The 11,419-nt window shown below is 47.7% G+C and overlaps 1 protein-coding gene across 3 annotated transcripts; it reads left to right on the top strand.

Moving 5' to 3' along the window:
- The first annotated feature begins 2,095 nt into the window (after positions 1-2,095).
- On the top strand, positions 2,096-9,939 carry Sgk1 (serum/glucocorticoid regulated kinase 1). 3 transcript variants are annotated; one of them, XM_004628523.3, is made up of 12 exons: positions 2,096-2,253; positions 4,699-4,774; positions 5,334-5,409; positions 5,748-5,852; positions 5,953-6,036; positions 6,144-6,275; positions 6,523-6,635; positions 6,947-7,070; positions 7,507-7,602; positions 8,003-8,158; positions 8,261-8,350; positions 8,741-9,939. In XM_004628523.3, the coding sequence occupies exons 1-12, from the start codon at positions 2,220-2,222 to the stop codon at positions 8,906-8,908; spliced, it is 1,254 nt and encodes a 417-aa protein (XP_004628580.1). In that variant the 5' UTR covers positions 2,096-2,219; the 3' UTR covers positions 8,909-9,939. The 3 variants fall into 3 exon arrangements, with proteins under 3 accessions (XP_004628580.1, XP_004628578.1, XP_004628579.1); XM_004628521.3 differs by lacking the exon at positions 2,096-2,253 and adding an exon at positions 3,716-3,937; XM_004628522.3 differs by lacking the exon at positions 2,096-2,253 and adding an exon at positions 4,417-4,561.
- Positions 9,940-11,419: the final 1,480 nt, after the last annotated feature.

The raw sequence follows: 11,419 nt of genomic DNA, 5'->3' as shown, positions 1-11,419 counted from the left end.
TTGCATGTCAATTCTAACAATTATGAATATAGAAGGTAATAATCACTGTAGAGCCTGTGTTCTACAAATAGATATTTTAAATACCCACCAATTGCTAGTTACTTGTTCATAATAGTTATCATGAATAAACTTGCTTGGCATCATTTTGTTTGATGTATACTGTAAAACAAAAATAACAGGGACTTGGTGACAGTCTCCAGCAAAAACTGATCCATTCCATTGCTCTGTAAAGTAATAGTCATGCTTACTAATATTTCTGTGTACTTTCTTTAAGGATGCTTCAGAGAAAGGTTTCTGTGTATACCAATGGATCAATACATAGGAAACTAAGTTGTGCACAGGACTGTTCATCATTTTTATTTATTTAAATGTATTTAGGACAGGGTCTACAGGGTCTCACTACACAGATCAGACTCACAGTGATCCCCCTGTTTTCAGCCTCCCAAGCGCTGGGATTATAGGCACATGCCACCATTGCCCAGTCTTAATCAATCCTGGCTCAGCCCCCGCCCCCCATGTGGCCAGCAAGCATGCTAGGGATGAACTCAAGTGCATCATTTCTGACTCTGAAAAATGGAAAGCAATTCATTGTCCTGTTCTTAGTAAAAGATATTGTATCTAGCTATTCAAGGCTGATCCAACTGACACACTGAAGAAAGTAAGAGGCTAGGGAAGTCCTTATAAAATTTTTTTTCTATTTCCTCTAAAATATTGAGAAATTGTATTGGATAAAATATTCAGTAAAGCTTTCAGGTTTCAGTGTTGATAGTCCATCACTAAGATTAAACAAAGGGAACAAAAAGCCAGTTTCTGCAAGTATTAAAATACACGTACACTTGCGCTGCGGCATGGTTTGCAATCCCAGCGCTCTGTAGGAGGCTGCGGCAAGGGATCCACAAGTATCAGCCCAGCCCAGTTTCAAAATTTAAAAAAAAATTAAAAACGGGCTCGTGATGTAGCTCAGGTTGAGCGCCTTTGGTTCAGTTTGCAATGCTGCAGAAAGAAGCAAAAGTAAAAACACGCCCTCGGAAATGTTTGTTTTGACGCAAAGTTTATACCTGGGTGAGTCATGGACCCCTCCGCGAGTCACACGTGGGGAACGACCGGCTTGGAGGAATAGAAGTGTAGTTAGCTGATCTTCTCTCAAGCCGTCTATATATTCTGTGCCTGACACCCGGGTTTGCAGGGAAATTTGAGGGACTGCTTAAACCTGGAGAGAGAAGGGGCAGACTCTGGCGCTCCGGAGTGGTTCTCCGAGAGAACGCGATCGCCCTCTAGGTTACGTTTATTCTGCATGGCGCAGCAACTCTGGCCACCAAGGAGGAGAAGGAAGCGGACGGACCCCTCCCGGTAGGCGAACTAGCTAAACCAAAGAAGGAGACTGGCGACAGGAAGGAAGCACAGATCAAGTGTTTGAATAGCGGCCACAAGGCAACCTAAAGCCGGCGCAGCGCTAGCAGGAGCGTCGCACACAGTTCCTCCGTCTCCCCTTCCCCCTATGCCGCCGTGTGTCACCTTCCTGTTCGGAAGTCTTAGTAGGTTGCTAGGACAGAACAGGGGGCGCCAGCTCCACCCATCAGGTATCCGGTTAGGGGGGGAAAAACCCAGTCTCAACAACTTGATTCTCTGCATTAAATGATAAGTTTAACAGATCATCCGTCTCCCGGAGCTGCACGGTCGGCCGGGGGAGGAAGGGGCATATTAGATAGTTCCTTTTCTGTCCCAACCACAAATATACGGTTGAGCCTCTCTGCTCCAGTCAGAGCCCTCTAACTTGAATTCCAAGTCCTTCCTGGCATGCACGCTGCAGCGCTCCTTTGAGAAAATGAATCCTGAGCATGTGTTTTGAATTTTTTCTGGACTGATTTGTGATGGCAATCAGCGAAGTTACATTTCTTGTGTGTCTTACTGGGGGTGTAATAAGCCTAGGACGCTTAAGACTGTAATTTTTTGGATGATGTTGCGGGGGGGGGGTGGAATAAATGGCCCAGTGTTGAACTTTGTAGCTTGCTCCCTTCCTGTATGTAAATTGCCTTATATAAAGTGGGGGCGCCTAACCAAGAGGACTGTGGCCTCGCGCTGGTGCTCCTTGTCATCTGCGAGCTTCCAGCCTCCGCAGGCACCCCCCACTCACCCTCGGGGTTACTCCAGCCCTCACTGGCTCTAACTCTAACCTCTGAAAAGTCACCCCCAACCTTCATATCCTGTTCCACCGAAAAATGAAGGAGGAGGCTATAAGATCACCTTGGAAAGGTTCGTGCTTTGAGTATTATTTGTTAGAGGGTAGGGTGGATAAAACTGACATACCTTAGAGGAGTTGGGGTCAGCTTGGGGCACAAGGTGAATACAGGAGAGTCTGATGGAAGAGTTTCCTAATGTTTTAGGACAAAAAAGCAGAAATCTGCACGTGGTGTCTCTGAGCAGTCTAAGCATACTTTGCAGATGTGGGACATTTATTGTGACTTACAATTGCCTAACTTTTCTTTAGGTCAGTGTTAATTTCAGTCAATAATAAGTGCGTTTTTTTAAAAAAAGTGGGTGCTAGACATAGTTTGTCCACCAGTCTCTAGGATAGAGACGATGTGCCTCCCCTTCTGATTTCTGGCTTTGAAGCTGAGGGCTGATGATGGCGGAGTCTGTACCTGCAAAAACAAACCCCTGCCCAAGTTCCAGAAAAAAAAAAAAAAAAAAAAAAAAAGCGCTGTGCACGCTATTCCCCATTTGACAGCTGGTAATTTGCAGCGTGTCAACTCGAATGTGGCAGGGCCCTCAGCAACAAGGGGTCATGGCAGGGCAGCCACCGCAGACTGCATCAGCGAGCGCCAGGTACCAGCCCGGCTAATACTGGTAACTCGAAGCGTCTCCCCGGCCCCTGGCCCAGGCATAGTGTTTGTGGCTGGCTCGGCTAACTTTGGCGCGCGTCCCCGACGGGCGGTCAGACTGCAGCGCACAGCGGCGGGGTTACTGGAAGGCACCGGCCTCGCTCTCGGCCCAGCCCGGGCTGCAGCCTCCGGCTTCCCTCCCTTCTGTGCTTGTGGAGCGCAGTCTGTCTGCTGACCTCTCAGGAGTTCGCCAAGACACCCTTTACGAGAGAAATTGCGGGGGGAAAGTAGCAAAACTAAGAGGACTCCGTTCCAAGATAAACCAAAACAGGGGGAGGGAAGATGGGGACTCACGAAGGGACTTTAAGGCAACTTGACGCGATTTTGCTGTTCGCTGGTGGGAGAGCGGGAGAGGAACAGACCCCGAGGGAAGAAGGCGGATCGGACCGCCGGAGGGTCACTCCAGGGCGGCCGCGGGGCAAAGGCATCACTCGCTACGTTGCCACGCCTCACGTGTTCTGGGCACGGCTGGGATTAAAAATGCAAGGCGAAAAAAATGACATGCAGAACGGACGGAATGTTCCCGATTAGTCCAGAAAAAAAAGTGCAATGCAGATTGTACTTTTTCCCCTCTAGCGCCGACTTATTTTATTTCCGCCCCCTCCCCTTCACATTCCTGACCCCCCCCCCCCTTTCCTTCCTTCTTTTCTCCCTCCCTCCCTTCCTTTCCTCCCTCCCTCCTTTCCTCCCCCCCCTTTCCTTCTTTCCTTCCTTCCTCCTCTTCCAAGTTCTGGGATTCTTCAGCCTTGCTTGGTTTTGGCCAAAAGCACAAAAAAGGCGTTTTCGGAAGCGACTCGGCCGTGCAAAAGGGCCATTTGTTTGTTTTGGGACTCGGGGCAGGAAATCTTGCCCGGCCTGAGTCACGGCGGCCCCTTCAAGGCAACGTCAGTGCTCGCCGGTCGCTGTCGCCCGCCGCGCGCCCCGCCGTCCGCTGTCCATGGGGGAGACGCAGGGCGCGCTGGCCCGGGCCCGGCTCGAGTCCCTGCTCCGGCCTCGCCACAAGAAGCGGGCGGAGGCGCAGAAAAGGAGCGAGTCCTTCCTGCTGAGCGGCCTGGGTAAGCGCGCGCCCGCCGGCCCGCCGGGCTCGAACCCGGCTCGGGCGGGGGGATCCGGGGCCGGGAGTGGCCGGGACCCGGCGCTTCGGGCCGGTCGGAGCCCACGCCGGCGTGCGCCTGGCTTCCGGGGCGGCGGCGGCCAGCCGGGAGGTCGGGTCCGGGCCGGTGGGGGGCGCGGGCGTCCGCGAAGCCGAGGGGGCGCCGCACGGCGCCAAAAAGTGGGGAAAAATGGAAAATTACCCGAGGCTGCCCAGCCCTCCCAGCCTCCTCCACCGGCGTTCTCCCCGCGCCCGCTCCGTCCCGAGCGAGGCGGGCGTGGCCAGCCGGCTCGCAGAGGAGCAAACCGCCCGGCACCCGGCCGGCCCGGCGGCGGAGCGCGCGGCCCCGGGGCGCAGGAGGCGGGGCTCCGCGCGCTTCCTCGTTGTACGCAGGCCCCGCCCCCCACGCGGCGGCCAAGGGCTTATAAATGCGACCGCCTCGCGGCTCCCGCGCAGTGCTGCGGGAGCCGGCCTCGGGACTTGTACTCTGATCCTATTCTCTTCTTGGCGATGACGGTGAAAGCCGAGGCTGCTAGAGGCACTGTCACTTACTCCAGAATGAGGGGAATGGTAGCGATCCTCATCGGTGAGTGCAGGAAAGCAGAAAACAGGCTTGGCTAGAATCGGCGAAGTGGAAGGTCCCACATCACCTTAGCGTGCGTGGCGTTGGATGTTGTGAAGCCATCTAAACGTTTCTTTTTGTCTCTCATCTTTAATTCACAGCTTTCATGAAGCAAAGGAGGATGGGCCTGAACGATTTTATTCAGAAGATTGCCAATAATTCCTATGCATGCAAACAGTAAGTTCAGGGTTCATTGAGAAGCCCGACTTCCCCCGGGGGTAGATAGAAATCTCTTCTTTTAAATTCTAGTTTATCTGCCCCATTTTAAACATTAGAATGTGGGGGCGTGGTGGCACATGCCCCTAACCCCAGCACCTAGAAGGCTGAGACCGAAGGATTGCTGCGAATTCGAGACCAGCCTGTGCTACAGAGTGAGCTCAAGGCTAGCCTGAATTGCGTGCATGCATACACAGTGAGACCTTGTCTCAAAAACCCAAAGAAATTAATAAATAAACATTAGAATGAATTTGTGGGTTGTACCTGTCCTGGAAATGCAAAAAAAAGCCTTCTAAATGTTAACCTAATTCAACACCCTCTCCAGGAATAACCCAGAATTGTGTGTTTTAACTGGGCTGTCATTTAACTATTATTTTTCCTTAGTTGATTTATTTGAGTGTTTTCAATTTAAATGCTGAGAATTCACTCTGGGAACACTTGGGTCAAAAATCCACTGTTTAAGCTCACTGTGCCCTCTAGCGGCGATTTAGAAGTTCTAAAGTTCTTATATTCTCCGCAGCCCCGAAGTTCAGTCAATCTTGAAAATCTCCCAACCTCAGGAGCCTGAGCTTATGAATGCCAACCCTTCTCCTCCAGTAAGTATTCTCTATTTGCGATACATCTGTGGAGGAAATTATAAATGAATTCATTTATGCATTAGTGGATTACAATAGCATTGCCAGAAGTTAGTATTGAGGCAGGAATGCATTAGTTCACAACCTAACAAATGACATACGAAGTATTGAGGCAGTGGAGTTTATTTAAAGGCATACTTCATAAAACTTAAGCGCAGTTTCCATAATGAAAAATTAATTTTGGATGTTTATTGGTGTTTGGTGACTTATTTGGTCATATGTAGCTGTAGTCTTTGTACATTGTTATTGATTTCTTTCTTTGAAGTAGTGAAATTAATAGAGAATGTTCTGTTTTCTAGCCAAGCCCTTCTCAACAAATCAACCTTGGTCCGTCATCCAATCCTCATGCTAAACCATCTGACTTCCACTTCTTAAAAGTGATTGGGAAAGGCAGTTTTGGAAAGGTAACTTTCAAGTGCAAAGACTTTTCAATATATTCTTTTGTGTATTTGTTTGACATTCTCATTGAATATGGATGAGACAATAATTGTTTGAAATTTTCAGGTTCTTCTAGCAAGACACAAAGCAGAAGAAGCATTCTATGCTGTCAAAGTTTTACAGAAGAAAGCAATCCTGAAAAAGAAAGAGGTATGAGATGCTTCTCATGCTTGGGTCAGAGGTGGACTGAGTCTTCACTTTGGGATTTTGGTGGCAAGTTGAAATTCACCGCCGCATCGTACCTATCCTTTTCCTAGGAGAAGCACATCATGTCAGAACGCAACGTTCTACTGAAGAATGTGAAACACCCTTTCTTGGTGGGACTTCACTTCTCTTTCCAGACTGCCGACAAACTGTACTTCGTCCTAGACTACATTAATGGTGGAGAGGTGAGCCAGTGTAGGCAGAAGCCAAGCCTTGGGGTCTCTGCTTTGTCGTGTTTGCTCTTAGATACTTAAATTTAAGCTACTGGGGGGAGGAAAAGTTAACCAGAATTCCCACTTCCTTTAACTTGCCAGCATTCAAATGGCTAGTGAATTATGTAGAGCCGCTTCCTGCAATTGTCCTCTTTGGCAGTGTATATCAGGAGGGATTCAGTGCTTTGGCAGCCCAGACTGACTGTCCTGTCTTCTGCAGTTGTTCTACCACCTCCAGAGGGAGCGCTGCTTCCTAGAACCACGGGCTCGTTTCTATGCTGCTGAAATAGCCAGTGCCTTGGGTTACCTGCACTCTCTGAACATCGTGTACAGGTGGGTCCCTGAGCTCAGGCAGCTGCCTTTCTGGGGGAGGAGCGCAGCCCCGGTGTTGGGAGCCTTTAGAGTAACTGGCATGTATGTGCAACATGGTCACCTAAAACCTGGTGTCCCAGCACATGAGCTGTCTTATGCCACTGGGAAGCCAGCCAACCATACAGTTTAGTAGAACAAGAACTCTTTTAGTTCACTGTATGACTGCAGTGCATTTAAATGCTTCTAATGCTTTGGGCAGTGGTCTTTATGGAGGACATCTTCTGATCATCTTATAAAATATAAACTATGCAACAATTTTTTTTTCACTACAGAGACTTAAAGCCAGAGAATATTTTGCTGGACTCCCAAGGACATATTGTCCTCACTGACTTCGGGCTCTGCAAGGAGAACATTGAACACAATGGCACAACGTCCACCTTCTGTGGCACACCTGAGGTAAGCGCACTTTATCGGCTACCAGGCCTGTCTCACCCCACCGGGAGACAAGTATGCAGTAAGACTCTGAATGTCAAGAGCAAAGTCTTTAGAGTTTGTAGTACAGTTCAGCTCATCTAAACTTGTTTGATGCAACATGGGACGTACCAAAGAGCATTCTAGTGCTTTAAATAAAACTACCCTGGGTAAGATCCATGTCATTAAAATGGTCTCTTAAATCCCCTAGTAAGATACATGGGGATGCCCAGTTGTTTCCTAAGTACCAGTATCACTAAGGAGCCAGTCAGCTTCAAAAAGTAGAGAGGTTTTATTGAAATCTAAAGAAATGTACCTTCCATCTTAGCTCTAGATCTTAAGCCTTTCAGAGTGCATGCTTGGCCTTGAGCTTACCTGGCTTTGTCCATTCTAAGTTCTTTTTACCTGCTGTATCTTTCAGTATCTTGCACCTGAAGTGCTTCATAAGCAACCTTATGACAGGACTGTGGACTGGTGGTGCCTGGGAGCCGTCCTGTATGAGATGCTGTACGGCCTGGTGAGTAGCACACAGGGAACGCTGGGCGCTGCCCTTGCTTCTGAGAAACACTGGCCTCCTAGACAAGAGTTGTCTGAGCACAGGCTGCTATGACAACTTTCTTATATGAGCAATTATCAAGTGGATTTTTTTCCTTCCAATTTCATTTTTTACCTATATGTTAATGAAAACTAGTTTATTACTCTAGGCTGACCCCTTCCTCATAAAGGTAACCAAAAGAGACATTAAAAAAATCAACAGCAAAAGCATAAAACAACAACAACAATGAAAAAAAAAAAAACCAGACATCTCAGTCCAGCTAAATACTGTGCATTGACACAGTATTTTTCCCTGTTGATAATATATGCCATATAAAACTTCCATGGAGACGTGAATTGATTTCTTTCCCCTCTTCTTTCAGCCTCCTTTTTATAGCCGAAACACAGCTGAGATGTATGACAACATCCTGAACAAACCCCTCCAGTTGAAACCAAATATCACAAATTCCGCGAGGCACCTCCTGGAGGGGCTCCTGCAGAAGGACAGGACCAAGCGGCTCGGTGCCAAGGATGACTTTGTAAGTGCTCTGTCTGGGCACCAGCCCCCAGGGACGCACAGCAGACCTCTCTGCCCTCCCTGTCTCTGCCTGTCTACATTCATCTCTGTTTCTTCTCAACAGATGGAGATTAAGAGTCACGTCTTCTTCTCCCTAATTAACTGGGATGATCTCATAAATAAGAAGATTACTCCCCCTTTTAACCCAAATGTGGTGAGTATCTGTCTCGCTGAAATATATAATGAGGCTTAAAGTACATTTTGGAAGCCGGGATGGGGGTTGGTAGAACTTCTAGAAGTAGCACATTGGCAGGTATTTGATCCATAGATCCATTATTTTCTAAGAGAGAGAGTAGAAGTTTGCCCCAACAAATGTCACGTAATGTTTCAGGCATGTTCTCTTGAAATACCAAGAGGCGAAAAGTGCATTTTGCCACTGCTCCTTTATTTAAAGTTGTACATGGCCCATGGGGCTCTGTGCTTGAAAGAGAGCATTGTGGGAGTTTCTGTAAAGCATCCTGAAGAGTTGAGCTCTACTATGGAAAGCCAGAGGTAGGCCCATGAACGTTTTTGACACTGAGCATGCTTTTTTCTTCTCCTGTAGAGTGGACCCAGTGACCTGCGGCACTTCGATCCCGAGTTCACCGAGGAGCCTGTCCCCAGCTCCATTGGCAGATCCCCCGACAGCATCCTCATCACAGCCAGCGTGAAGGAGGCGGCGGAGGCGTTCCTTGGCTTCTCCTACGCACCTCCCATGGACTCTTTCCTCTGAGCTGTTTTAGCGTGGTTGTGAAGGGTTCTATGTGTGTCTGTGAGTGTTTTAGTGAGCCTTTTGGTGGAGCTGCCAGCTGACAGGACATCCTAAAGAGAATTTGCACATCTCTGGAAGCTTGGCAGCCCTGTTGCACACTGTTTGCTGGAAGCTTTTCGAAGAGCACATCCCCTCAGCGAGCTCGTGGGGTTTTCATTTTATCCTTCCTTCCAACCTGGTGCTATCTCTGAATTGAGCGTTAGAGTGCTGCCCCGGACAGGTATGATAGTGTCTGTAGAAGGGAGAGGCTGGTCTGCGAAGGCTCCTCCCCAGGGTTGTCGGGGCTGTGATAAGAAATATTCTGAAACGTGCCTTTTCTGATGAGATCATGTTAGCTCCAAAGCTTTTCCTATCGCAGAGTGTTTCAGTTCTTTATTTTTCCTTGTGGATTTCTTTAGTGCGTGAACAGTGGTGTGAGTGTTGGTATGCCTGACCACAGATGGGTGTTATAAGCATCAATGTGACACTTGCAGGACACTACAATGTGGGACATTGTTTGTTTCTTCCATATTTGGAAGATAAATTTATGTGTAGACCGTTTTTGTTTTTGTAAGATATAGTTATTAACTAGAATTTATTGAAATGGTCTTGCAATGACTTGCATCCAGATGCTTAGAGACAGCATTGCTGCTACAAATATTTCTATTTTTAGAAAGGGTTTTTATGGACCAATGCCCCAGAAGTCAGTCACAGCCATTGGTGTTTTCATTGTTTAAAATGTCACCTGTAAAATGGGCATTATTTATGTGTGTGTGGTTTTTTTTTTTTTTTGCATTCCTGATAACTGTATGTATTGTATAAAGAAAGTCTGTACAGTGGGTTATATAACACTAGTATATTTAAACTTACAGGCTTATTTGTAATGTAAACCACCATTTTAATGTATTGTAATTAACATGGTTATAATATGTACAACCCCTCCTCCCCACCACACAACTTTTTGTGTGTGGTAAGCCAGTACTGGTTTGCAATAAAACCTTGAAAATATTTACGTAAATTGTGTCATGTGTTACTTTCTGTTGAGCTGAAAAGCAATAGTGGTGCTGCTTAAAATTCTACTGGTACTGAAAAAGCTTTTGAGATTGGATCTTGCTAAGCAGTCCGGGCTGGCCTCAAACCATGGCAAGCCTCTTCCTGTCTCAGCCTGCAGGGTGCGGGACATGTAGGCTTCTTCACCACTCACCCCAGCTGAAAATTTGTAATTTAGTGACTTGTTTGCAAAAGCAGCAGCTTTTGACTCCAGGGTGGTTATCACTGGGTCTCAAGGCCAACCTAGGTTAGAGGTATGACTTGGGTTAGAAAGCTTACCATACTTAAGGCCCTGAGTTTGGATCCCAGCACAGGAAAAAGAAAAACCTACATTCCCCACTTACCTTATTGGTGTTTGAGACAAGCTTTTGTGGTCCAGGGTGTCCTTGAACCCCTTATTTATTCCAGCCTGGCCCTGAATTCACGGCAGTCCTCCCTCGACCTTCCCAATGCTGGGATTACAGATATAAACCACCCTGCCTAGCTGCTGTTCAAATCTAGTGCCTCAGGAAGGGTAGGCAACTGCTCCACCGAGAGCTACATTCCCAGCCCTTTCTAGATTTTGTTTTTGAACTGTTCTCTCATTAAATTGCCCAGGCTGGCCTGGAATTTATAATCTTCCTCAGCCTCCCAAGTAGCTGGTATTACAGGTGTGGGTGACTACGCCCACTTTCAGCATTTTACTGTGGAAGCATTTACTGTGTCCGTCATTAATCCAAATAAATCCATTTCCATGATACTCATCTTTTGCAAAGTCTGCTGTGAAGTAATGCTCCCTAGACTTAGTGACTGCCCTGTAAAGTTGGACTGTTTGTCCTGACATTTGGCTAGTTTTAAGTAACAGGTAATTCTTGTGACAAATATTTGACAGCCTCCCCAGGGCCAGGCTCAATTTTGAGTGCTGGGGACAGGGCCCCGAGCAAAGGAGACAGACAGCCCTTGGGGATCTCAATGGGAAAGGTAGACTCTGAAGCAGCTCTTTGCCTCAGGAAAGGGGGCCAGCAGGGGCACATTCTTGCCTTGAGGCAAAGCCCAAGGGAAGCAGCACTGTAAGGACCCCACCTCCATGGGTCTGTGAAGCCTCCCCTAGAGCTCACCCTGCCTGCCTGAAATGGGTGTAGTCACCCACACCTGTAATCCCAGCTACTTGGGAGGCTAAAGAGGGAAGATTATAAATGTGTGCTAGTAAGATGGGGATGGGCTCAATAGTCCATCCACTCAAATCCAAACTCTTCAGGCTTTCTCCTTTCTCTAGGCCTTTCCTGCCAATATTGAGCAAATAAGGAGTCCCCAGAGAGTTGACCTTGCTGTCCCCTTAATTTATGGGGACACCTATGCCTGTTGCTTCCAGCTTACCTTGACTTACCAGTTTGCTCAAGGAATTCCACAGGGAAGACAATGGCCTTCTTCCCTCTTATGCCTGGGGAGTCTCCTCACATCTCT

The sequence above is a fragment of the Octodon degus genome, unplaced genomic scaffold (genome assembly GCF_000260255.1).
Source record: "Octodon degus isolate 3935 unplaced genomic scaffold, OctDeg1.0 scaffold00024, whole genome shotgun sequence".
Taxonomy (NCBI): Eukaryota; Metazoa; Chordata; class Mammalia; order Rodentia; family Octodontidae; genus Octodon; species Octodon degus.
Note: the sequence above shows the minus strand (reverse complement) of the source record. Positions and strands in the feature narration are given on the sequence as shown.